Source organism: Python bivittatus, unplaced genomic scaffold (assembly GCF_059951505.1).
Source record: "Python bivittatus isolate LINGU-HERP-01145 unplaced genomic scaffold, Pbiv_v1 ctg000080_np1212, whole genome shotgun sequence".
Classification (NCBI taxonomy): domain Eukaryota; kingdom Metazoa; phylum Chordata; class Lepidosauria; order Squamata; family Pythonidae; genus Python; species Python bivittatus.
The window spans coordinates 423,641-450,859 of record NW_028277035.1 but is presented as its reverse complement, the minus strand read 5'-3'; the positions used below and the strand labels follow the sequence as shown (position 1 = coordinate 450,859).

Here is a 27,219-nt window from a genome sequence, read left to right as displayed (position 1 = left end):
ACTTACTGCTACCAATCAGGGGAGGTGGTTTCTGTTCCCAGTTCATGTTAGGGCAACAAGCTGCAAAGCAAAATCCTCACAACACTTGATTTCTCAATTGTTTATTTCTGAATTAAAACACAGACATTACAGAAATGCCAAACTTTCCAATCATATCAGAAATAGAAGACAATGCACCTGGATTGGTGGTGGGGGGGTTTTACGAGAGGACTGAGCACCTCCCAACCATGACACACTGAACTGCAGAACATTTTCTCCAGCTACAGTGCTCCACACCAGCTAAATTATTAATATTTTTGTTTATAACATTGCTACTTGACTTCCTTCTGTGTCTTACTCCAAATTAACTTTTTCTTCTGTTACTCAGCGGAACATTCCAAGAATGAAATAAATCTTTTAAAATTTCAATTTCTAAGCTATCTTGCATACCACAGGATCTACTATATATATGTTTTACATTTAAAATCTTAGTATCATACCTACATATTTATATTTATATAATATAGATATGTATATATAAATATAATATTCTAAATATAAATAAATGTTTAATATATATAAATCGGCTTTATTTATATTGCAATAAAATTGGATTCCAGACATGAAACTTCCTTAACTGAACTGATATCTAATATCTCTATAGTGGGCTCCCTCTTTCTTGCACAAATGTATTCCTTTGTCTAATAGAATGAAATTTCTTGGACAGTCCTGATTCCATTCTTAACTCTTCAGGGAAGAAATGTATGGTGGCTCCTTGTCAGAGGGAAATGTTGATTTCAAAGTTAAGATTCCTTTTCACTGAATGGCTCTTGGGAGGACATAGGGGAGAAGATATTCAGCTCTACAATAAACTGTTGGAGAAGACCAGCAACATGAAGGGAATCAGAGTCTGTGATAATGTCCTCAATCTTGGTTCTTCAGCTGGGGAGTGGTCTCTACCCATGGGAGCAGAATGCTTACTAGGGAGATCCAGATGTGTTGCTTTGCAACTGAAACACAAACAAAAAAATAGACAGGAGACAAAAAAAGGATTTCATTAAAGGGTCTTCAACTTATTAATAATGATTTTAGCACATTCAGAAAAGAAAATTATCACTTTTTAATACCTTAACCAGTGCCCTCTCTGAACCTCAGGATGGTATTGCCATTAAATATATAACATTTCTGGAAATATTCAAGCTAGAGAAAAAAATGGGATATAAACAACTAAACAGAATTTTGGGAACAGAAATTTTGGGGAAAATTAAAATACAGGCCATATCGATTTTCACAGCAGCCTTCCTTTAGCTCCTTAAGTTCACTTTGTTACTTTAAAAATACAACATGCATTTTGAATACCTAGGTTTATTCCTACAATCATCATGTTTGGCATATTTATTAAATGTAAAAATATAATTTAATCAGACATTACTAATTGAATTTACTTTAAAAGATTTTAAAATATTTTACAAATGGGTTTATAAATGGCAAAACTCTAAGAAAGCTAGGATTTTCAAATCAAAGAGCGCCACATTTTTAAGTGCTCATTATTTTAAAGGACATTTATTTATTTATTTACTCTTTCTAATTTTTTTTCCAATTTGGGAGAGGGAGAAAGGCTTGGAAAAAAGCAACCCAACTTTTTTCAGGCTTCCACGCAAATCTTAAAAAAAAAAGATGCTGCAACTTAAGAGTCATGTTCATTTTCACAGTGGATTCCTCTGATAATAAAATAATACAGAAACATTGATACAGCAGGAGTAAATCTTGCTCTCTATACTCTGCTGTCAGTGTAAGCCATCCATACTTCATCATGTTTAATGACTGTAAATGAGATAGACCTTGATCATATCTCAGCCACTTGATAGATCAACCTTCCACTTAAAATCTAAAATTTAACAAAAAACTTAATAATGTTTCATGCACATCGCACAATTTTCCATGCACAGATTTTTCAGCCCTAATCTGAAAGTATGCACATCAGTTGCACATCACAAAAAAAAAAACAAAAAAACCCACAATCAATATATATTCACCAGGGGAGTGGATGCTTTTCTAGTACATTCTGCAGTAATGAAAAATGCATCATTTCGTTGACAAGAAAGGACAACAGAGCAGGAAAGAAATTTAGGAAGCAGTGTATATTCCTACAAAAGAATCCCAGACAAATTAAAGTCAATACAACGAAATAAATGCGCACACACATTCTGATATCTACTAGGTTCATAAAGTATGGACACTAAAAGAGTTATAAAATTGCAAGGGTAAATTATTTTTATGATGATCTTCCCAATTTGGTACCTTCTAAAAGTATTGGCCATTAGCTCTGGTGATTAGGGTGGGCCAGAAACAAGGTTAGCGGGGTTTGGCCAGTAACACTTGATGTGGTTGCTGAATTAATCCATGTCCTGGGTTTGCATAATAAATTTGGTCATAAACTAACCTCAAGAGGTTGGCTCTTACATGCTTTTAGTAATTTCCAGGGATAGCAATTGTGTCAGTTTCCCATCATATGGACACATACATAAGCCAGGGTTTCTCAAACTTTGCAGGATGGTGACCTCCTAATATTATAAATGAATTTATGCAAACCTCCCGTGTATGGAACTAACGTTTTTACAAGGGTTGGGGGCTGGTAGGAAATAAATCTACAGTACTTACTTTTAATCACTGCATTTTAATATTTATCCCAGAGATTCTCAAACTTTGCAGTACTCCAACAAGCCAATGTGGGTTTGCAGAGCAATGTGAGGAGTAAAGCCCATAGTGAGCACAGATGGTGTTCCCTTTGCCTGTGCAGGCCTGATCTGATTTTTAAAATTTGTGATCCTATCCTCTGAGTAGCTAGCGACTCTGCACAGGGTCCCAAGCTGCAATCTAAGAACTCCTGACATAAGGAGTAAAATATAACAGTGATGATTTTACATAGTATGCCACCTTTCATATGGGAAGTCAAAATAGCATACCTCAAGTTTCCTCTTGTTTGATTTCCACAACTTTGTAAGGTAGATTGGGGTGAGACCTGGCTGGACTAAAATTACCCAGTTCACACTGCACCATAGTAGGCTTACTATTAAATCCAACCTTCCCCCAACCTTCCCCCTCCCATCCAAGGATAAACTTCTGGTCCTGCTCCCTTACATCTCACTTGTGCATCATTGCCCTTCTCACTACAGCCTTCTCTACCCCCTCCCCCACCAAATTCATACTGATTTTGGAATTGTACCTGAGCAAACAGGATGGAAATCATCTGCATGTACTTTGTAATAGTAGCTTGAGTTGCTGCTCCTCTGGTTCTGCTTCTCCCTGTTGCAACACCCTCTTTTATAACTCTGGCCCAGAAAAAAGAGAAGAGCAGGAATCCCCAGGCACCTCTACATCTGCAAGATTTCAATATATGTCAGCAATTAGTCATTGCTATGTGTCAGATTAGATGCATCTTATAAAAGCACTCTTTTTTCCTTTTTGCAAAAAAAATTTCTTCAAAGCTTATTTTTAAATATATGACAAGCTTACATCCTAAAAAACCCCAAGATTTTTCTCGAACTATTCCATATAAGGAAATAGACACTTCCCATGTTCTGTGCTGGAATGACATTTGCTCTAGATGTGGTTACAGTGGCCAGCGGATGACACAGTTGGCAGGACGGGATTTACATACAAGCCACATTTTCTCTTCTTCATTTTAGGTTTCTGCAGAAGGCACCCTTATTCATGAGAGTACTGTGGGCTTTCCATGAGCACTGAGAACAATGGAATGGTGGTTCATCAAAGATTCTGCCTTGCTTCCAGCTGTGGATTCAGTTCTACAATACTGTAAAAAGTTACTTGCATCTCAGCCCTTACAGCAGTGCTTCAAATGTACTTAACAAAAGGTGTTTTGGAGCATTAACGTAACACCTGTCTGCCTTGCTTTAAAGCAGCTACATCTTTTCCTGGGAACAGCTATGGAATCCTAGGAAAAGACACAGCTGCTTTAAAAAGCTGCAGAATTGGAATAGGATCGGAAGCTCTGCACAGCCCTATTCTAGAGAACATCAGAGCTAGGATCATTTACAGGGTCTGGGAAGGAGACTGTCAAAAATATCAAGATGGCCATGACCTTGCAATCAAAGCCTGTGTGTAGAAGGGACAAGAGTTCCACCTCCTGCCTGCAGTCATCATCTTGACCATTTTTTGGCCTCCTCTGCAGACTCCCCTGAACATTTTTGTGTTCATATCAAGACACCAATTGGGACATTACATGGATACGTAGTTCTTCTACAGAACTTTCCCCTACCTGTGAAACAAACATGCCGCAGAGACCTCTTTTTCCTGCCAGGTTCGCATTGCCTTTGGGTCATTCCCAGCCCATATTTCAGGCAGTTTAAAGCCATGCTTAGTTGTTCAGCTTCTGAAGTAGTTTTTCTTCTGATCCCAGTAGCAATGGCCCCTTTATGTAGAGAGGTAGGGAGCGGACAAGCAGTTACAAGGGTCTGTAGGCCAACGTTGGACTGAAGGAGTAGGAGATTAATTTATTAATACTTGCCCCTTTAAACTCAGCAACAGAACTTTTAAACAAACACATTAGTCTCCTTTGAAGCTGCAGTCTGTTAAACTATTAAATGAATTATTCATGAACAACCAGAGGTAAGCTGCCTTGGGAGCAGCAGTTCATGTTCTCTTCTGCTCCCCCCCCCAACTCAAAACAGGCAAGTCTGGGAGACCAGCCTCAGCTGAGGAAGTTGGACAGTCCTTTCCCTTTACAGCATCCAGCTCCCTTTCTTCTCACCCGGCATTCCTGTCTGAGGGGACAATTCAGTCCTCTAGCAAGGAAATGAGCAGTTTCAAGCTCAGGCCTCTTTGAAGGGCTGGGAGAGTTTCGCAGGCCGAGCAGGAAAGTCCAGCAGCACTTACTTTGCCTTTTGCATTCTCCCTGTCCCCTGCTTGAGTTCGCTGCGGAGCTGGAAGGCCAGGCCAGGCCAGGCCAGGCCAGGCCAGGCCAGGCCAGGCAATCACCTCCACGGGAAGGCTAAAACTCATTTTACGGAGAGTGGCTGTAATAACCAAATCTTGTGAGTCAGACTGTGCTCTACTTCCTCCCCCTTCTTCTACGCCAGTGAACTGGAGAGGCATCTGCCTGAGCTGCTTCCAAACGCCATCTCATTGTTCTGGATCTGAAAAATGTTCCAGCTCCTCTTGCCTAGGGGACAGTTCCTGCCTATCTCAGTCAAGTTCATCTTCCTGACTCTCTGCGTCCTTCCTTCTTCCAACCCAAAAGCCCCTCAAACTCCTCAGGCCCTGAGTCTGAAAGGAGGCTACTGTTTTCCCTTCACCACAGAGCAGAGGCATCAGCCGTGACAGTCACTGCCTTCAAAATGGTGGGTGTGGCCACCCCTTTTTGCTGAGGGCAATCAGCATGAAAAAGAGGCAGGGCTTCAATAGCTGGGTTGCCCTTGCCAACTGGAAGCCAGTGACCATTGCTGTGGATGACCCTGACACATTCTCATCACCATTTTTGCCGTGGATACAATCTGGAACACTTTATTTGGTTGCTGATGCCATTATTAGAATCTGCCCAGCTTCTATTGGCCATTTTAGATGCTTGAGGGGTGCCTTCTCCCCTCAGTTGGTTTGCACTGCCTTTCATGGCCATTTCTGCCATGAAAATGACAAAATGAAAACTGGACTCCTGGCTTCCCGAGGCATCTGCCAACATAATGCGTGACTGCACTTTCCATAACACTTGTCAGGTCTTATATAGGCTCCTTATTTAGCAGTTTTGAAAGAGCGCTAGTCCTGTGCTGTACAGACCAGTGCAAAGTTTTGCCAGTTTTGCATTGCTAGTTCTGTCACCACTGGGCGCGTTACATGGTTTCTGCTGCTTCTGCTAACAGGGGAGTTAATGAGCCTGTTTACAGTTTTCCTCATTTCTACTATCTATGAAGACTCACGCGACTGGACAATTGTCACCTGTCCTGGCAACACGCCAGGGACTAGAGACAGGAGTGCCTACTGCTATTTGTACAATGCACCATGATTAAGTCCTCTGAAAGGAGGGAGGGACATTTTATCATTTCAATTTTAGTGGCACAAGATGCCATGGTGATTATTGTTATTATGCACAGGCCAGTCATAATGGTGTGATTACACTCTGGAACCTGTGTTCTTCACGGCCATTCCCTGATTATTTCCACCACAAAGTCAGAACTGCACTTTGTCATTTCTGAGAGCACTGTCATTCCTTTGCAACACTAGCCAAAGACAGAACTGGCTCTTTGATTGCTCTCTTCAGCTTCACACACATCATCTATTATCTGTCACCCAAACGATCTTTAGCACACTTTCCAAAGAACACCATACCCGTGTTCAGAAATAGCCCAGCAGGTAAGAGACACAGAAAGGTTGTGGCAAGTAGAAGCATCTCAGAGACTTCACTATGTCCCCTCCTCAGCTCCTGCTCCTAATCAGCCAACTTCAGAGATGACTAGACAGACCTGCCTTTTTAAGCATCACCTAAACTTGCCCCATCCCGCTTTAAAGAGAGTGATTGCTGGTTGCCTTCCTGCCAGAGGTGAAACCAGGGTAATCCTCCTTACCTTAACTTGGCTTCCAATCAATAAGTAAAAACAGAACTTATTTAAGTCAGGACAGGGACCCTTAAACAATGTGTACTGAATATTAAAAGGCTACCCCACAGCAGCTGTGTTTTGTTTAGAGGAATGAGCAAAATATACCAAGTTGTAAAAACATAATGTGGAAAGCAAATCGCAATTCTACATCTAGTTTACAATGAAGCATGCCATAGAACTAGCAGCCATACATTTGAAACATATAACAGCATACATTACTGTATTTTCGCTCTCAGAGTTCAGCCTCTATCTAGTCCACCACCAGTTTTTACTTCCTTTTACTTTGCTTATTGTTGATGGAAACTCTTATAGCAAATGTTCTTATTTGGTGACAGTGTTCAAGCAGCCAGAATATACTTCTTTCAGCTGGTACCGGGTATCAGATGCCATCTACTGCCTAGGTGGTTTAACTGTAAACTTGATTCAAGAACTCATCTCTTAATACCAAAACATCAGGGGTCTGGTATCACCTTTTCTGACTAGTACATTTTATTAAAAGGTGTAGGTTTTCGTGAGCTGCATTTCACTTCATCAGATGCATAGATGCCTTTTAATAAAATGTTAGTTGAAAAAGGTGCTACCCGACTCCTGATATTTGGTCACTACAGACTAACATGGCTCTCTTAATACCAAGAGATCTTAATCCAGTTCAGTATATTAAGGCTGTCATAAACATGCCATACATTCACCCAATTTAACATGTGCATGAAATAAAAATTATGGTTGCAATTTTTCAAGGAACTTTTATATTACTACGTTTTCTGTGTCTTCTATTCCATGGCTACCCACCGGAACTTGAAGTCTGTGCTCAACTTACAGCTGCATTCAAAGAGGAACAAATAGTTGCTCCCTTTAATGGGAAGCGCTAATGGACACCGCTGAAAGACATCTGCTGACACTGGCAGTTTCGAGTCCATCTCACATTGCAAACCACACAAGTTGTAAACATCTGGCCCACTTTTTTTTTCTTTTCCCCATCTCCTGCCTTCTGTAATATCGCACCTAAATTCTGAAAATTTAATATCTTAAACACACTCTTTCGTGCTAATAGAGATTACCGAATTATGAATTTGAGTTTTTTAAAAATGGACCAACAAAGTAATGCTTTATGGTTAAGAGGTACTACTGCTAGGCGTTAGAGGAGACGCAATGAAGGATTCGGCTTCAGAAGACACCCTCCAACAGAGCCCAAGCCTCTCCCCCTCTTCCCAGTGGGGCGGGTCTTATTTGCTCTTCCAACCCTGGCGAATACTAGAACCGCAGCTGCCCGGGCTGAAGGCGGCAGGAGTTACGCGGAGATGCTGCTAGAGAAACTGCGAGCAGGGTTTTCCGCTCGGCTGCATAAAATTGCGCCGCTGGGAAAGCCCAACGCCAACCAACTCCACCAGCGCCCTCCGGAAGCGCAAGCTTCGCTCTACGTCCACGTGAGTTAGATTTGAGCCCGAGCGAACGTGATCGAAACCCGCTTGCGCATGCACCGCTTGGAGGGCGCAGGCGTGGAAGTTTTCGTAGGCATGCGCGGCGGTGCGCGTGTCCTCCTCCTCCTCCCCGATAGTCGAGCTCGCGCACCGGGTTCCAGCGGCTGGCTTCTGCCCGCCTTCTGCCCGCCTTCTGCCCATTTGCGCGGAGGCTTAGAAGGCCGTGGAGGTGTCCTTGCCCAGCTCTTCATGAGCTGCACATGCGCCTTGTAAACCATGAATTGTTCAACGAGCTGGTGGCGGGTGGAAGTCACTCGACATTTTTGGGGTGGGAGTCCTATTTTTCTTTGCTCCGTGTTTTAGGCCAGATGTTTGCGTTGCACGAAGCAGTTTTGAGAGGAGCGCTAAACTATCAAACAGGAGTGGGCATCAGAAAGAGGCACGTTTGGGAAAGCATTATTCTTAAAATCTTAATTTTTTTCTGCAAGTGTAAAAAACACAGTTTCACTGGGGGTAAAGCTGTAAATTCTGCCTTAAACTGATGGCTGTCAAAGCTTCAGTCATTTTAGTGCAGGAAAACTGCCATTGTTAAAAGTGGGGCCTGCAGCACAGTGGAAACTTGCCAAACATCACTCCTGTAGTCTCCAACAGTAATTAGTCCAGCACAAATTAGGAGTATGTTAATTTCTGGGTATATTAACCACGGAGGAAGTGCTGCAACTCCCCAAACAAAGTTTGACATTAAAAGGCAGTCTTGATCTAGCTATTTTCTTTTACAGAAAATATTTAAAGTAAAATCTCATTGAGGAAATAAAAAAGGAAAAGAAACATGAGGAAACAACGTGCAAATCAGAGACCTGGATGCTGGCAATGGGAGAAGGGAACCCAGGGCCCTTAATGGTAGACTAATTTTTGAGAAAATCTGTGAAGTAGTGGAGTTGGTTTATGTCAATATAGGTGAAAATGATTACAAGAGCAAGTTAATACTTTTTAAAGTTAAAATGCCCAAAGCTGTAATGACTTCCCAGAATTTCAAGCTGTCATTATCCAGTCAAACAAATTCAAGATTCCAATATGCTGGATTCCAAAGTAGTTCTTGGTTGATGTAGAAAGATACTCATGGATCCCAATAAAGAGCTGCCATGAAGATCAGTGAGGTCATCTCTGCTAAGGATGACCAGCAAGGAATCAAGTCCCAAGTGAGACAATTTTCCCAACAGAAAATTTGGTCCTCGGCTACTGTTCAGACAAAATTTTCTCTTCCAAATCCATGTGAAAATCATCTTCATCTGTCCAGGTTGCTGCATCTTTTGTGCTTGTACTGTCAACATGATGGCAAATCTCTTTAATTTTCAAACAAAGAACAAATAAGTTACAGTGCCACACATTTATTTAGAGTTATACATCACTAACAAACACAGTACTGGATTGAACTGCATGAAAACTAATATGTAGCTAGTTCATTCCATAATATAATTCAGGGGAAGAGTTGGAGAAGTAAAAATCTTAAGCAATAGCTACATGCAAGCCTTAGGTTTTGAGAAAGGAAAATCAGTAGTAGGCTCTAGAGGGCATTGTAATCTAGCATTTTATTCCAAGCTCTTAGGTACAACTCTTTCAGTTGGCTGTCAGCTTTTGCTTGTCTCTCACTATCAAGTGAGATTTAAAAAAACCCTTTTTTTAAAGCATCAAATTACAATGTACATAATATACAGTATAGTATTTCATATGATTGAATTTCTGAACAGGATTATATCACTTTTCCCATTTTAGAGCAAATAATATATCAGGAGGATCCATTTTGGCTTAGACTCCCATGCTGGGTTTTAGGAAGGTTTTCCAGTATTCCATCTCTCTCTCTCCCTCTCTCTCTCTCTCTCTCTCTCCCTCTCCCTCTAATTGTATCCAAGTCTCAGAAACTGCCTGGACAAGTCCCTGCATTTGTCTTGGCAAGATTTTTCAGAAGTGGTTTGCCATTGCCTCCTTCCTAGGGTGAAGAGAGAGGGACTGGCCCAAGGTCACTGAGCTAGCTTTGTGCCTAGGTGGGACTAGAACTCACAGTCTCCCAGTTTCTAGTCTGATTTCTTAACCACTGCACCAAACTGGCTCTCACCAAATGATATAGCTGAATGGAAAAGTAGAATTGTTGGCGGTTGAGGCAATCTCTCTTTCTGTGTGATTGTTCCTGAAAGCAGGAATTTGACCTGAACAATGATTAATAAAGCAGATGTTATAACTATAACAGAAAGGAGAGTTATATTAAGGAAATGCACCTAGCTAACTCCATCCTATGAGAAGGAGAGTTAACTCCATCCCATGAGAAGGAGAGTTAAAAGAGCATGTCCTCTGTGTATGTATGTGGCAGGGAAGAAAAGCAATAGGAAATGATACCAGCTTAGCAGTCTTCTAGGCAAAGAACAGACACTGAGGTCATGAGGTAGTGAAGAATCAGCCCCACATTAACTGGCCCTGTTTCAAAAGGCATTAAAATACCATCGTGCATTCAAAATCTGTTCAGGACCATCTCAAACTGCATACTGCTTTCATTCTAGGACAAACATACTGTATACTGGAGATGGAAACAATCAGCTTGACTAGTGTTCAAGACTTCTGTATAATTTAATTATTAAACCATTACTTGACACTTACGAACTTGTGACACACATGAAGAAGGCTCCATGACTGAACTACAGTCTTATGTTAACTATGTCACCTATCTGCCAAATATTTGGGAGAGGCCTACTGTTGATGTTTTTCAGGTGCTTATTAAATCTTCTCTACCAAAGTCTGTCTCTACATTTTTAATACTCTGTGTGTGTGTGTATTGTATTAGGTATGCAAAATATTTCAGTTTTAACTTTGAAACATATTGCACATGGCTATTTTATATCAGCTTTTAAAAATTAAGGTAACTTTGTTGTATTTTTAATAGTTTTATTCTCCTTATTTACTTACTTGAAGATGTTAACATAGGGTGACAAAATAAGGAAAGGAAACAGTACGTATGAGGATGCAGCACGGTACTGAGTATTACTACTCTGATGGGAAGCCTCTGGAAATTGCCCCAAGCTAAAGCCAGAACATCGTTATGCTTGGATTGGCATTTATCAGTTGAAACTAATGCATTGTGAAGCTGAGATTTAATATAATACAGTTAACATTTTGAATTGTTATCACAATGTTTTAAAATGCTGGGCATCAGGATGTCTTGTGATATAAAGGGATTTAAATATTCACATTTCAGGATTGTTTTAATAATTCCTTGTAGAGTGTGAATCTAGTATTGACTTTACTTGGCGATAACTAATGACAACATAATACTGTTGACTAAGAATTTAAGAAGGACCCCAGAAAAATGTTTAAATAAAACCCCTCTTGTCATTTTGGTTCCTTAGTGGCCTTACTGTGAGAAACGCTGCAATTACTGTAACTTCAACAAGTATATTCCCCGAAATCTTGATGAGCTTAGAATGAAGAACTGCCTCATTCAGGAGGCCCAGACCTTGATCCAGCTAAGTGAAGTTCAGAGGTAAGTAATAGGGCAAGGAGTAAAAAAGATTTGGAAGACTCCAAATGTATTTTTTAGATTTTTAATTACATAAAGATTTCTTCCCATACACATCATTCAGCTGTCTTACAAGTCAGTACATTCTGTATAGTACACACTGCAATTCCCCAAAAGTCTTCAAATATAGCACCAAGGAGACTTATTTATTTATCAGATGTATATAGCCGCCCACCTCACAAACATGACAATAAAACAAAAACAAATCTAAAATAACCATTAAAAACAATTCAACATAAATACAAATAAGACTGCGGGAAAATGGACCAACATTCTATACATAATATAGCCACCTTGCGGGATTTGTTTCAAATTGAGATGAATCCAAAGAAACACTTGGAAGTGTTTTTGAGCTTGAAATGGAGTGTTTATACTCAAAACAGCAGCTCAATTTCAGACACTTCTAAAATGATCAAAACAGCCTGTTTTAAACTTAAGACTGGTGTCTCGCATTTGAAGCCAGAACATTTGCATTTGAAATGGTTCGGAGTGTTTTGCACACACCTAAAATGTACAAAGAATGCTAGAGGACAGAGTGGGATTCCTCATTTCTACCATTTCCTCTCATGAGAGGTTAAGAAAATAGGGAGAGGACAATCAGTTCAAATAATATTCTCTTCTTTTTTGGCTTTAGAATCACTTCAGTATACTTTGGTGGGGGAACACCAAGCTTAGCTAGCCCCCTCACCATTGCTGCGATCTTGGACGCTGTCTCCCAACATGCTCATTTAGCAGAAGGCACCGAAGTTACTTTGGAAGCAAATCCCGCTTCAGCAGATGCCCTCTGCCTTTCCGAGTTCCAGAAAGCTGGTGTCAACCGCCTCTCCATTGGTATTCAGGTGAGAGGTCAGGAACATTGCTTTCAGGACTGTATTAGTTAGCATCCCCTTACAATACTAGAATAATAAAGTTAAAACCTTGTGCTTAAAATAACCTGGGCTAACGTTAAGCAATTTTACATATGTAGAATTGTAGAAAGGGACCGAAATATCTCCCAATCTGTTCTGCTCCACTGGTTGTCTTCTTCCTTCCCTCCCTCCCATATACACGCTTCAAACTACAGTGTGCCACAAGCAGAAAATAAGAATTGACAAACTACTCCAGAGTTACAAATTCAAAAAAGCCTTTTCACACGCTGCAGGGGAATAAAAACCTAAGATTATAGCCAATCTGACTTATGGGAAATTTCTTCCTAGTTTTAATGAGGTTTTATAATTAAAACATGTAGGGGTGTTCTGTAAATTTGGCGTGGGGTATGACAAACAGCAGCTTGATTGAGATTTTTGCTGGGATAGCAGCATGGGAAAAAGATTTAAGTACATGTTTCTGTTGCTATTCTGGTCAGCGTATTAATGGGTTTCTTTTAAAAAGTAGACAGCTCTTCTCCGTGTAAAGTGTAATTTGGTTAACAGTTTATCCTGGGTAACTCCTTACCCCCCCCTTTTTTTTACTTGCTACTTACAGATTTGCATGCTTTCTATACATTATATGCAAAGACAAATGCTTTCTGAGCATGTCAGTACACTGTGTGTACCACTGAGTTATTAGTGGGATGTTGGCAATAGTGTATGGGCTTGCAAGGTAATTTCTAGATTATTGTTCTTGGCTTCCTTTGATTACTGTGAACATGCATGTGGGGAAAACTGGACTTTGGTTGTGCTTATGTCATACTGACCATAATGTGCCAGAACTTATCAGAACTTATATCTTTACCATTATCAGAGAATGGTGTGTGTGACAGAGGTGCAACTAAACATTATGTGAAGCTTTGATTAACCAAAGCCATGAACTAAATCTGTAGCATCTGTAGGGCTATCCAGTGATGACCATGTTATATGGAAGATTGTGACTTGGACTGTAAGAGGAGTAAATGGTAAATAAGTATGAATTAATAAATGAAATGAAATAAAGAAAAATAGAAAAACTTTGTGTTTGTGAAACTAAGAGAAAGTGGAAGGATGCAACAATCTTATTGAAGGTGGCCTGATCTTATGACCTGGGGTTGATGAATACATGCAAGGAAATGAACACCAGGTTTAGTTATGAATGAAAGGAATAGAATATATGTCAGAAAGTATGATATTGGTGTCATCTGGGGTGTTGTGGATACATATGAAGATAGAAATCTGTAGGCTGCAGTAATGAAGGAATATAATGAAAGAGTGAGAGATTAGTTTTCGGAGAAAATTGTACAACATTCTGAATGAATGCAATCCAAGGAGAAAAATTAATCTATGAGGTGAGATAAATGAATGGGTGGGGACAAAACAAGAGATAATAGAGGTATTTGGGTCCCTTGAAGTTCTAAAAATAAGCGAGAATACTGTTTGATGAGTTTATTGATAAACACATATCAATACTGTTTGATGAGTTTATTGATACACATATATGCAAAGGAACTAAGATAAACTGAAAAACATAATTGATTTGAGTGTGCATGATGAAAGATTGAGATAATTAGTGAAGGATGAGTTTTCAGAAGTTCTGAATGCAGAACAAACTATTTGGAGGGGCATTACATGTGGTTCTTGGGGGTGTTACATGTGGTTCTTTGGGAAAAATGGAGATGGAAGAAAAGGTATGAAATGAGAGTGAACATGGAACATACAGGAAGAGAAAGTATGTATGCATATTGTATAATGTGCCTTGAGAAAAAGATAATTACAAAAAGTATAGTCAGAGAGCAGGGGACGGTTAAGATTAAAAGAGGCAGAGAAAATGCATAACAATTTTGATGGAAATAAAACATTGTTATAGAAATAGGGAAGAGGGCTAAACAAGGACCCTCCAGCAGAGAGAATGGAATTAAAAATAAAAGTGATGAAACTGAAGTGAGGGAATGTTGGAAGCAGTATTTAGAGATTTGTATGGGAATGATAGTGATATGGTGAAGAGTGGAATTGAAACAAATGCTATTAACATTAGTGTCCAAAAAAATGGATGAAAGGGAAATTGTAAGTGCTTAGAGAATGTTGAAAAATGATAAAGCTATTGATATAGATAGTGTAACTGGAGATGTGTTAAAATAAGGATGTGGTTTGCTTATAGAGTGCCTGTGAAATTTGTTTAACACTGGAAAACTGCATCTGTTTCTGATAATTGGGGAATGCTGTTATTATTCCCCTATATAAAGTGAAAGATAGCAAAAATGAATGTAGCAACTACAGAGGAATTTTTTAAAGTGTATGTTTGGGAAGGTTTTAGCAGAATTCTGATTGAAGGGATGTGAGAGGTGACAATAAGCAAAATTTGGGAAATGCAGTACGTACAGCTTTATGCATAACAGATTTTTGCTGTTCAGCAGATAACTCAGAAAGCAAGACCTAAGTTTTATTTTACATTTATTGATTTAGAGAACACATGATAAAGTGAATAGGTTTGAATTATGGAATGTTTTGCCTGAATATGATAAAGGTTGATTGCTGAATGCAACAAGAGCAGTATCAGATGAAAGTAAAGCATGCATGAGAATAAATGGAATTCTTAGGTAATTATTCAAGACCAAACAGGGGACAAGACAAAGATATATGTCTTATATATCCTTGTTTGTTTAGCATGTTTATGGATGAATGTATATGGAATGCGTACAGTGATGTTAGAGATGTGTTGGTTGGGGACATGAACATATATTTTCCTGTACAGATGATGTTGTGGTGTTGGCTGAGAACTTGGATGACTTGTAGTGAGTGTTGTAGTGAATGTTAAGACTATATGATGTGATGATAATAGGGATCTGAAAATTCATGTATTGAAAATGAGGGTAACTGTTCGACAGAGAAAATGGAATGAAGTATTGCAAGTTATACATAAATTGTGAAAAATTAGAGCAAATACAATCTGTGTACCCTGATAGAATATTCACTACAGATGGGGAAATGGATGGGAAAAAATTAAGTATGCAATCACTAATTGAAAGATTATAGATTGCATGTAGAATATTGTGAGGAATGAATGTTTGGTGAAAGAAGCAAAAATAGTTCTGGCCACTTTGCTGTATAAAAGTGAGAACTGGATATTTCAGGAGAAACATAAAAGTGAGGTGGGAATGGGGAACTTAAATGTGTTTGCAGAAGAGAACAAGAAGAGAGATTATTAAGAATAAATGGACACTGAATCTAGAATGACTACAAAAGTGAGATACCATATTAAAAAAAGAGTATGGAGCTGGTTTGATCATGTAGAATGAATGAATGAGGATCAATTTGGAAAAATAAATATATGAAGAAAGAGTGAATGAGTCAAGAGGAAGACTGATAAAGTTGTGGTTGGATAGAGATGATATACTCAAAAAGAAAGAGGTGAGAAATGTGAAGAACAAAAGACAATGTATGAAATGGTGGAAGTAAGGATGGTCTGCAAGGATAGAAAAGTATGAACACGAGTGTGGTTGATGTAAGTCAGATTATTTTTCTTATTCCATATCTTCAGTTTCTTCGGCTTCCTATTTCTAGTCCATTTTTGTGCTTTGCATAACAACAAAAGGGAACAGCATAATGGCTGTGTAAGTATGTATGCTTTTTACAAGATTTTATTTATTTTTCTCACCATAATCATAATTCTCCCACAACATACTTGTTTTCTTTTCTTTCAGTTGTAAAGAGTCAAGCATATTCATGATTTTTATTTCCTTCTGTGCAGTCATTTGATGAGGCAGAACTCAAGCTCCTTGGAAGGAACCACACAGCTTGTGATGCTTTGAGAACTTTAGAAGAAGCCAAGAGACTCTTTCCAGGGCAGATATCTATTGACTTAATTTTTGGTCTCCCGGGGCAAACAGTTGCCTCCTGGATCCAGGGTTTGGAGAAAATGCTTGCAATATGTGATGATCATATATCCATTTACCAGCTGACTCTAGAAAGGGGCACATCTCTCTTCAAGCAAGTCCATCAGGGCTTTCTGCCCATAATCAATGAGGATATCGTATCAGAGATGTATGAGTGTGCACGACATGTTCTACAGAATTCAGGTTTTCATCAGTATGAAGTCTCCAATTTTTCAAGGAATGTAAGTCTTTTCCTTTAGCTAAACCTTGTGTCGTACAACTCAGTAAAAGGAAGTAGGCCAAAGTAATTCAGAAGGTTCTGGTAATGAAACAAGATTTTTTTTCGCTCTCTCTCTCTCTCTGTATTTGAAAGAGAATACAAATTTAGTCCTTCTGCCTAAGTGAAAGGAATATAATTTGAGGATGGCTTAGTAGGATTTTTTCACAATAGTATAACCAGATGAGTAAGATCCAGGTCTTACTTCCTATCTCAGGAGAGAATGGTGAAAAGGCTGTTACTAGAAAGAAAAAAAGAGCACACTTGATCTAATAAATGTGAAGCTCAGTGAGGTGCCACAGGTTCTTAAGAACCACTCATTAAAGGTTGTTGCTCTAATACAGGGATTCTCAACCTCAGCAACTTTAAGATGTATGGAATTCAACTCCCAGAATTCCTCAGCCAGCATGCTGGCTGGGGAATTCTGGGAGTTGAAGTCCACACATCTTAAATTTGCTGAGGCTAAGAATCCCTGCTCTAATATAATGTAACAAACATTTGTGTGCAAACCTGCAGTTCCTTAGCAGTTTTGTTGTTGTTTCTGCAGGGGGCCTTTAGTACTCACAACCTCTCTTATTGGCAAGGAGGCCAATATATTGGCATAGGACCAGGTAAGCTTATTTGGGGAGATGATGGGGGCTAAGTGCTGCACCAGCTTCTTGAGTTGGTTCCCCTACAATGTTTTCCAGTGAGTACAATTTGAACGTTGGGTTTTTTTTTAATGAATAAGGGGAGATTGGAAAGTAAGCCCTCCTCAGCTAAAAAATGATGTTGCTGAGTAGTTGCCTAATCATTTCTCCTTAGATAGGCACTATCTAAACAGCAGCAATAAGTCGTTCAGAACAGTCTCCTCCTTTCCCAGGAGGCCATGGGCGATTTGTGCCATGGGGAGATGGTAAGATCCATCGAGAGGCAAGAATACAGACTTTGGAACCAGATATATGGATGAAAGAAGTACTGGCCTTTGGGCATGGGACCCGGAAGCAGACTCCACTCAGGGAGCTGGATATGTATGTAAGAAGAAATGTTCTCCACAGATAAGCCGCTCCTTATCATTTCCTTTCTTTAAGTATATGTGGTATTCCTGAAAACTCAGCCTAATTAATGAGCTCATGAACCATCATTTTACATCCCACATTACATCCATATTGTTTTGTACCCAGAGCCTGTCATGTATTTGAATTTCAGTTTCCATAAATCCAAAATGCTAAACTCCATATAAATCTTAGCCTATACCTGCTTTTTGGGGCTTTATAAAATTTATCTCTCTCTGTTCTCCTTTTCTGGCATGGCTTTTTTAGTTTATAACTCTGATTGTGTTATTGAAATATTTTAAAAATATTGAAGAGATGCTTTGGAAGGAATAAATGTCTGAAAAGTATAACAAAAATATGATTGTTACTAAACATGCCACATTTGCTTAACCTCCCACAATTTGGGGATAATAATAATTTTCTTATAGAATTGTAAATTTTATTCAAAGCAAATATATATACTTATATTATTGAAAACAGATGTAGGAGATGAAGCCACCTTCAGTACAGGTGCTGCCCTGGCTAATGTATTAAAATCATTGATTATTTCCCTTTTTCCCACTGTTGTTGCCACAAATATCTGTTTATCAAAGTTCTAATGGCTGTGTTGCTTCAAAGTTTGGGATCTTCCATCTGTTTTCTTCATAGACTAGAGGAGGTTTTGATGCTGGGACTCCGTATGGATGTAGGAATCACTCACCAGGTATAGTTCCTATATCTTAGTGTGGCAGCTGTTCATGCATCTGACTCAATAGATTTGAAACATTTATTGCCATAATTCCAGAGTGCTTGGCAAAAATGACTTATTCCTCATTATTTCTTTGTGTTATGTGTCTTTCCAGTTAATTAGTCCTCAGTTAATGACCACTTGTTCAGCGACTGTTCAAAGTTACGACACTGCTGAATGAGTGGTGGTTATGACCAGTCCTCAAAGTTCCAGCCATCCCAGCATCCTCACAGTCACATGTTCATGATCTGGGGACTTGGCAACCAGTTAGCACTTACAGTGGTTGCAGCATCCCGTGGTCACGTGATAACGATTTGTGACCTTCCCTGCCGGGTTCCCACAAGCAAAATCAATGGGGAAGCTGGCAGGGAAGGTTGCAAGTTGCTTGGGTAAGTCTCCCCCATCCGCGTACCCTCCCCAAGCCTCACTATGCTTGTGCTGTGACTCCCCGGCTATTTGCACACCCTTCCTGGCCACTTGCACACCCTCTCCCACCCAACCAAAACTCGCGCTTGCACCACACCCCCACGCCACTCACATGTGCCCTCTCCCACCCGATAGCAGCCACCCCAAGCTGCACTGTGCTCACGCTGTGCCTCCCCCGCCACTCGTACACCCTCTTGCACCTTTCCCCACTTGGCAACAGCCACTTACCTGCCTGCCTGCTGGCATGCCACCTGGGAGTTGCAATTTCCTGCCAGCTTCCCCGTTGACTTTGGTTGTTGGAAACCAGCAGGAAGTTGTGAAGAGGTGCTCGCTTAATGACCCATGATCCTTGCTTAACAACAGCAACAGGGACTGCAGGGATTGCTGTCGCTAAGTGATGCAGTCACATGACATCACACTTTATGACCAGGTCTCTTAGTGATGGAAATTTCAGTTCCAATTGCCATTGTAACTCCAGGACTACTTGTAGTCAGTGCTAGAGATGGCAGGGGATAAATAGCACATAACTAGTTTCTAGGCCTTGTTTTGGAAACATGACCTGTGATTGCTAAATGCACAGGGACTGGAAGAGATCCTTCTGGGATTTCCAAAAAACATGAGATTGGACTTTAGGATCTGCATAGCTTTGCTTAATTTCTTTGAACCCAGCTTACTTTTGTAAAATAGTTCATTTCAAATTGTTCTTTTCAATGATCTATTAAAGATAGGACCAAAAGTGATGCTTGACTTAAGTTTGTTACCAAAAAATGATGATTGCAAGCATTTGCAGTGTTTAAAATGGCTTTCTGCCAGGCGTATCTTGCAAAAAATATAGCAGAAAAGGAAGGTTTTAGTTAGACAGAAGTCCAAATTACAGTGATGGAGATCCTAGCTAGAGTTGAGCTCTATAAGATTATTTTCAAAACAGTTGAGGGGCTGAGAAATTCATTAAGATTACTTTTTAAGAAGCATATCTCCTAGCATTCATTTGTGTATTGTTAAATTAGCCCCCAAATTAGTTCTTCAGTTGAAAAATAGGCTTGTAAAAACTCAGTTTTCAAGAGCAGGTTTTTCTGTTTATAGCACTGGTTGCAGTTTGCCCCCAGCCTCAGTCTGTGGGATGTGTTTGGTGAAGCAAGAGAAGTCAAAGAGCTGGAAGAGCATGGGTTACTTTTTCTGGACAACAGGTAAGGGGGCTGGGGATTCATATATCTTAGGAAGAAGATAATGTTATAACTGGAGGAAGATTCACCTATGTCTTTCTTTGGTGACAATTATTTCTTTTTGTAGGGGGCTTAGGTGCTCTTGGAAAGGTCTGGCTGTGCTTGATTCTCTACTGCTCACACTCCTGAAGCAGCTCCAACAGGCATGGATGGAGAGGGAAACATTCAGTGGAATGTGAACTAGCTACCAATGGAACTTTTATATTGGAGGTTAAAGAGCTTTCAGATATGGTTTATAGTCTGGAAGATTATTCCAATGCAAAGGTCACACCCCAAGACATGATTGTTTCTTAAATGAAGCCGGTGAGTTGATTGTGTTGTCATGCCACTGGATACAGGGTTTGCTCTGAACTAAACAATTACTGCATCCGTGGCTTTTGTCTCTTTATACTAAGATGAAAAATATCTGTTATTCTAGTGTCATTGTGGCTTGTACTGGAAATAAATGAAGCATGAAATATCTTTACGCTCCATAAATAAATGGATTATACAGGAACTGGTTTTCATTAACCAAAATCTTCCACTTTTGTAAGTACTAAATAAAGGAATGTTTCTGAGGGAAGAATTGACTGTGAAGATAATAAAAGATTTTTATGTTGTAACTACAGGGCCACTTCTCATGCACAGGGTGCAGTTCTGCTCAGTATAACTAGAATGCCTTTGGGCTATTCCTTACACGCAAAAGCTACTAATGCTTCTAGGACAATAACTTGCTACACAACATTCCGCTACATTTATAATCCCAAGATTTGATTCACATTTGACCTATTATGCTCCCAAATGAAATTCCAAACCCTATTGTGGGCACATTCTGAATTAGTTTAAGCAGCCTGTTGTGCTGCTTTTCTTTATGATTAATTCCATGCAACTCATTCTTGATAATGCATCTTATTGAAGTTATTGGAATGCGGGCAGTCCTCGAGTTACGATGGCAATCGGGACCGAGATTTCTGTTGCTAAGCAATGTGGTTGTAAAGCGCAACATCACGTGACCACATCACTTAGCGACAGCAATCCCTGCAATCCCTATTGCCATCGTTAAGCAAGGTTCGTGGGTTGTTAAGCAAACACCTCCTTGCAACTTCCTGCCTGCTTCCAACAGCCAAGTTAGTGAGGAAGGTGGCACAAAGTTGCAACTCCAGGTGGCTTGCCAGCAGGCAGGTAAATGGCTGCTGCTGGGTGGGAGAGGGAGCAAAGGGGTGCGTGGGTAGCTGGGGAGGCATGGCACGAGTGTAGCAGGGCTTGGGGTGGTTGCTGCTTGGTGGGGGAGGTGCGCACAATGCACAAGTGGCCAGGGAGGGTTTCAAGAGTGGCCGGGGAGGTGTGGCACAAGCAAAGCTAGGCTTGGGGAGGGTATGTGAGGGTGTGCGGGTGGCCAGCATGGTGTGAGCATAAAGGGGCTGGGGGAGGGTGTGCGGGTGGGGGAGACTTACCTGAGCAACTTGCAACCGTCCCTGCCAGCTTCCCCATTGACTTTGCTTGTGGGAAGCTGTCAGAGAAGTTTGCAACTCACAACTATGTGACTGCAGGATGCTGCAGCCATCATAATTGCGAGCCAGTTGCCAAGCACCCAAATTGCAATCATGTGACCATGGGGTGCTGGGAAGGCCAGAACTTTGAGGACTGGTTGTAACCACCACTCATTCAGCATCACTGTAACTTCAAATGGTCACTGAACGAGTGGTTGTTAACTAAGGACTACCAGTACAGGATATTTCAGACAAGAATCTTTCTTAACTTTGCCTAGACAGCCAAGATTGAACCTGGAAACATATGGTAGAAACATATCATTTGCATTAAAAGCATTCTCTAAACCACATTAACTGTTTGGTTGTAGATTGAGTAATTGAGCACTTCTCTTGGTCTGAATAATCCGTGAACATCTGGATTTATTGGTATCCTTATGTTATGCTAGATACATTGTTGAGTACGTCCCTGAAAATTGTCTCAAGTGAAATGCATTTATTATTTCTCTACCATGAAACAGTTGTAACATTTTAGGCATATCAAGCTTCTGTACAAAGTTTGATATAGATTATACGGAACAGTTATAAACTATATTACAGTAGCTGGTTCTGCTGTGAGATGATATATTTTGAATCTTTGTTCTGTATAGACATGGCAGAAGTTATCTTTTTAAAATACTTATGATTTATTTAAATTCTCCATATGCTATTATCACATACGTGGACAATGAGAATGCAAACATTTCTGTTATTAAAATCTTCTACTTTAGAGATGAGGCTGAAAATCATAGCTTTATCGTTCTAGAAGCAAGTGGCTCAGTGTTCTCCTTGTATGTTCTAGAGCTACTTTTCCTAGACTTAGTATTATGCATTCGTGGGCCATCACATTTTACTTTTTAAATCTATTCCATGAGGTATTCATATGACAAATATAAATAGCATATTATTCATACAGCATGCTCTTTGAAGTGAAAAATATCACTAAAGTAAGTTCTAAAATATTTTTAAATTGTCTGTTCTATAGTATTGGTACCTGTTATGGAGAAATAACTTAAGCTGTAGAAAGTGCTTCTGGATATTGTAAATCTTTTGTTTCTATCAGCCTAGGGCCCATTGAAGATAGTAAGGGAATGTGGCAACTGCAGTACAACATCTGGAGGCCCACACATTACCCATTCCTGGTCTAAGCTTATAAGTTTTGTTCCTGTAAGAACTGCCTTTGTTCAAAACCTACTTTCTCTGTTACACAGAGATCTTATTTTCCAATCTCTTTTGTCTGAACCCACAAGATCAGGATTCTGTCCTAAATCTGTTTGGCCCTGTTAGAAGGGAGATGGTCCTTGGCCGTCTTGCCAAGTAATTGGTGCCCTTAATCTCCCAACTCCTAAATGCCTCAGCAACATGCAAGATACATAGATATAATTAGTGAATGCCTTCTAATAATTTTGCTAAGTCAGTTGCTAAGTTTCCACCTGAACACCAGGCTGATTAGCATGCAAGTTCACCAACCTTTCTAATTTATTTGTTTTACTCACTTGATTTCTCTGACCTCTTTTTTTCTCTGATTTTAATAAAGCTTTATAAATTGGATTCTGGAATATGAACAAAAGAACATTTTCTCTCTGGTGGAATGTTTGGTCTCTAGAAAGGGGAATAGTAGATGAACGTTGCATATTGCCATCTGTGGAATTGTAGGTAACATTTAGTTTGGTTATCTCCTAGTTTAAACTTAGAGTTTCTCCAACTCAGGTAAGAACAGTGATACAAACAGAATGGTTGGGTTCAAACATTGTGTTAAGTCATGGTTTGCTTGACAGACTACAGCCCAAAGCAAACAAATTATGTCATACTGTGCTGAGTGAACTCAGCCAGAATGCAGCATACAAGACATTTCTAAGGAGTGATGCACAGAATCTTTATTGCTTAAAATTAGCGGGGCTCTGTATACATTCTGCCAGATAGTTTTCAGAAACTCAGTTTAATTTCTTAAACTGACTTAAACTCTAACACGATTAATAATAATTGCTGTAGAACAATTTGGTAATGTTTCACTGATGTAACATTTTACAGAACTTTATTCCCCCCTTCCCCTCACTGCCAAACAACTTATTACCATTCATGTGGATACCCTCGATTCCATTAGGGAAGCCTACACACGCTTATGGTGTGACTAGGATTGATCACAACAGGAAGCAACATCCTATGAAGCCACAGGGACATTGGCATACACCTAAAAACAAGATTACAGTATATGATGCCTACTCCAATTACTCTCTAATAGACAACAGTGGCCTTTGTTCTATATAGAATTGTTAGGTCAAAATTGCAAAAAGGAAATATGTATCAAAATAATATTACCCTCAACAAATATGACATATAAAAGATATCTCACCTGTCCTGCAGAATTTAGCTCTGATAAAGCAAATGAGCATTCCCTTATATTAAAATACAACATTTAACAACAGAAGGGCAAATATATTCTAAATTACTTCTATAATACTTCGAGGGAGATTCATATTTTAAATGCAGTATTTGTGAGCAAATGCCCACTTTAAATTATGCAATCATTATAGATAAAATATTGATGTATTATGTAATTAATATAAATCAATAATTTCCCTACTGTTTACAGTTCAGAAAGGTGCAGAAGAGGAAAGTTAGCTAAAGTTAAAACAAGCAAATGTTAAGTACTACCTCATCCATTACAATGTCACTATAAAGTTAACATTTTAAGAAGAAAATCATCTAAAAATTATTTCAAGGAGACAAGAAAATTTAAATTTTAGTTACACTCATTTTTGGCACTCAAAGTTAGAAGAATGATGAATCCATCCCTGTAAGAAGAAGAGTGAATGTTGCTAATATGAGAAAATAAAATACCTGATTTTAAGAATCTAGATTATCTGGTCTTGTGTGTGAAATGGACCTACGATATTAGAAATTCTCTAAAGTTCAGTTTTTATTTCCATTACTTGTATAAGAGTCCTGCTCATATGTAGTTTACTACTACGAATTCATTCCAGTTGGCTATCCCTCTTACATTATGGATATATATAGTACTATATAAAATGTTGAAAAATTAGTTTTTTTGCATAGGAGCAGGTCTATCTTAGTAATTGATATTTAAAGATTCTTAATGCATTTTTATGTTCACAGTGTTATCAAGTCATGTTTTTGCATCAGTATTTAAATGGGGAGTAAAAGAAATGAGGGAACTGAAACATACATAAATTGTACCTGTTCAGTTTTCAAAACTGAATTGATAAACCCAGGACTGAACACAAGGGAAAGAGAACCCACAAAAAGAATGGGGTGCAGAGGATCTGCTTATCAGGTCTTTGAATTTTAAGGGGGAAAAAAAATCAAAGGAAGTCACATTTCATTGGGTGGAGCAGGAAACTGGAAATTAGGAATGTTCTACCTGACTCACTGCACCATTTCAGCCTTATGGCGTACTGCTCTTTGTTTCGTTTTCTCCACCTACTATGAAAGGGATAATGAACATTAATGAAAGATGCATTATGAAGCACTATCATAGCATTAGTAGTATGGAAGGGAAACTAAGGCAACTAAGTGGAGCACGGTTAATTGATCTCGCCAGGGGCAGGGCTTAACTGTCCTCAGATGACATAACCGGATGTATGATTAATTGCAGGTTCAACCAGGTGAACAAGTGTTCATTATTGAATAAAAAGATAGCCATTGTTATACACATTCTGAGGGAAAATATATAGATCAAATTTAACCCTCCAGATTAAAAGAAACTAGAATAGTTCCCTCCCCGCCTTTACTCTGTGTACTTCAGATTCTCCACCTTTTTTTCTTCCCCCACTTAATGAAATTACAGTAAGGGGTTCAGGTGGTTCTGGAATACAGTCTTCTTCCCTTTCCTGCTTTATAAAGTCTCTTCCACATAAAACCACAACTACAGGAAAAGAGACAAAGTTGCTGACATCTGGATAAGGGCTGATTAAAATCAGTAAAGCAATTGGAGCCAATTGCAACTAACTTGGGAGGCGAGAGTAAACTAGGGCAGAAACAAAACTTAAAATGGAATAATTATAGTTCCTTTAATTGTAGCTTCTTTATACTACTGAATTTCTAGCTACTTTTCACTTGTATACATGTACATTCTTAAAGTAATAAACTTCCTTTTTCCTATGAAAAATAGGGTTTAATATTTATAATGCTGCCACTATAGCCAAGGTATATATATATATTTTCCTGCCAGTTTACTATCTTAAGCAGGCACCAGGAGAGGGAAGGAAGGGGAAGGGAAGGGAAGGACGATTAAATAAAAATACAGCATAAAGGACAGAGCTAGAAGGGGTGGCGGAAAAAAGGGAAAATGTACAAGAGGAAATGTACATTCAAAGAACTGGAAAATGGATTTCTGTGGATAAGAGTGGGTAGGCAATTTCATAGAAAATGAGCAGATATGAAAAAGCAAACTGAAATCCATTTAGTTAGATGATTGAAACTTGCAGAAATAACTAGAAAAGGGGGGAGCAGGACAGGTGAAAAATATACATTTATATCTGTTTTTAAATTGTTTAAATTGTTGTTTTATGCTGTTATTTTATACTTCTTTGAACTGACTGTTTTATTGTATGGTGCCCAGAGTCATGTCCATGAGATGGGCAGCTATATACATTTGATAAATAAATTTAAAAGCAAAGAGAGTTTCAGTGATTTTGCAGGAACAAAGCACTCTGCAAAAGATGGAGGGAGGGGTAGCATGGTCAAAATGGAGGACAGAAAGAATGAAAATGAAAATAAAGAATCTTACCATTCAGCTACGTTGTATGGCACATCAACATTCGTGCACAGTCGTTAGTAGTTAGCTTTGACATACAACCCAAATGTCAGAAGTTAGAGAAATATCACATCTGTATCGTCAAAATGGCATTTCAATACTAATTCCAAATACAAGCATATTATTTAAGATAAACATCACTGATTCTTTGGAATGAAATTCAACAAAGGAAGCCTAACTCAGAAAACATTAGTCATAATTTAAATTCCACTGAAATGAGTGGGATTTAACATTCACAAGTTATTTGCTCCATTGACCACAGGGGGAAAGTAAAAAATTTACAATATAATTATCTGAAGAGGTAAGCATGCATAAATCAGTGAACTTCAGTTCCTCTAAATCTGCATATGATTGGACTGCAATTTTCTCTGGATTAGGGATAATATTTTTTTAATGAAAATAATATTTGACTCCACTTAGGTTCAACATTCCTTCTTAATTTGCATCATTGAAAACAGAGAAGAGGAGATGGAAAGATTCAGCATTACCCACCATGGAGGAATGGTTGTTGAAATTGACAGAATTTGCTGAGATGGATAAACTGACTTCTTTGATTAGAGAAAGGACAGTATCTATGTTTACTGCTGACTGGAAACCCCTTATGGATGTTTTGCGTACAAATGAAAAAAATGAACTTGTGATTTTTTGGTGATTAGATTATAGAAAGAAGAGAGACATGATGTAACTAGAGAGAGAGGTTAAAATATAATTGTACTTATAACTGCTGTGAAGAATATCGGAAACCACTTCTTTATATCTTATATCTTTCTTTATATCTTTTTCTTTTTTTTCTGTTTCCTTCTACTTTTTTCTTACTGCACTTTTAGTTTTTTCTTTTATTTCTTTTTGTTCTCTCTTTTAGTTTGTATTAGTTCTTATTACTGCTGTTAAAACTTTCAATAAAAATTATGTGTG

General features: G+C 38.9%; 1 protein-coding gene and 1 long non-coding RNA gene across 4 annotated transcripts; one reads left to right on the top strand and one right to left on the bottom strand.

Moving 5' to 3' along the window:
* Positions 1–85: 85 nt before the first annotated feature.
* Positions 86–7,851, bottom strand: LOC112543076 (uncharacterized). Its single transcript, XR_003086516.2, has 5 exons — positions 7,380–7,851; positions 4,259–4,472; positions 3,206–3,359; positions 2,016–2,126; positions 86–989 (listed from the first exon to the last, which is right to left on the bottom strand). It is a non-coding gene; the product is annotated as an uncharacterized LOC112543076 (long non-coding RNA).
* RSAD1 (radical S-adenosyl methionine domain containing 1) lies at positions 7,842–27,219 on the top strand. 3 transcript variants are annotated; one of them, XM_088133286.1, is made up of 11 exons: positions 7,842–8,014; positions 11,404–11,537; positions 12,208–12,412; positions 16,212–16,577; positions 17,160–17,223; positions 17,475–17,622; positions 18,295–18,349; positions 19,883–19,986; positions 20,090–20,325; positions 20,441–20,550; positions 26,725–27,219. In XM_088133286.1, the coding sequence occupies exons 1-9, from the start codon at positions 7,889–7,891 to the stop codon at positions 20,199–20,201; spliced, it is 1,314 nt and encodes a 437-aa protein (XP_087989412.1). In that variant the 5' UTR covers positions 7,842–7,888; the 3' UTR covers positions 20,202–20,325; positions 20,441–20,550; positions 26,725–27,219. The 3 variants fall into 3 exon arrangements, with proteins under 3 accessions (XP_087989412.1, XP_087989411.1, XP_087989410.1); XM_088133285.1 differs by lacking the exon at positions 20,441–20,550; XM_088133284.1 differs by having other exon boundaries at positions 20,090–20,550.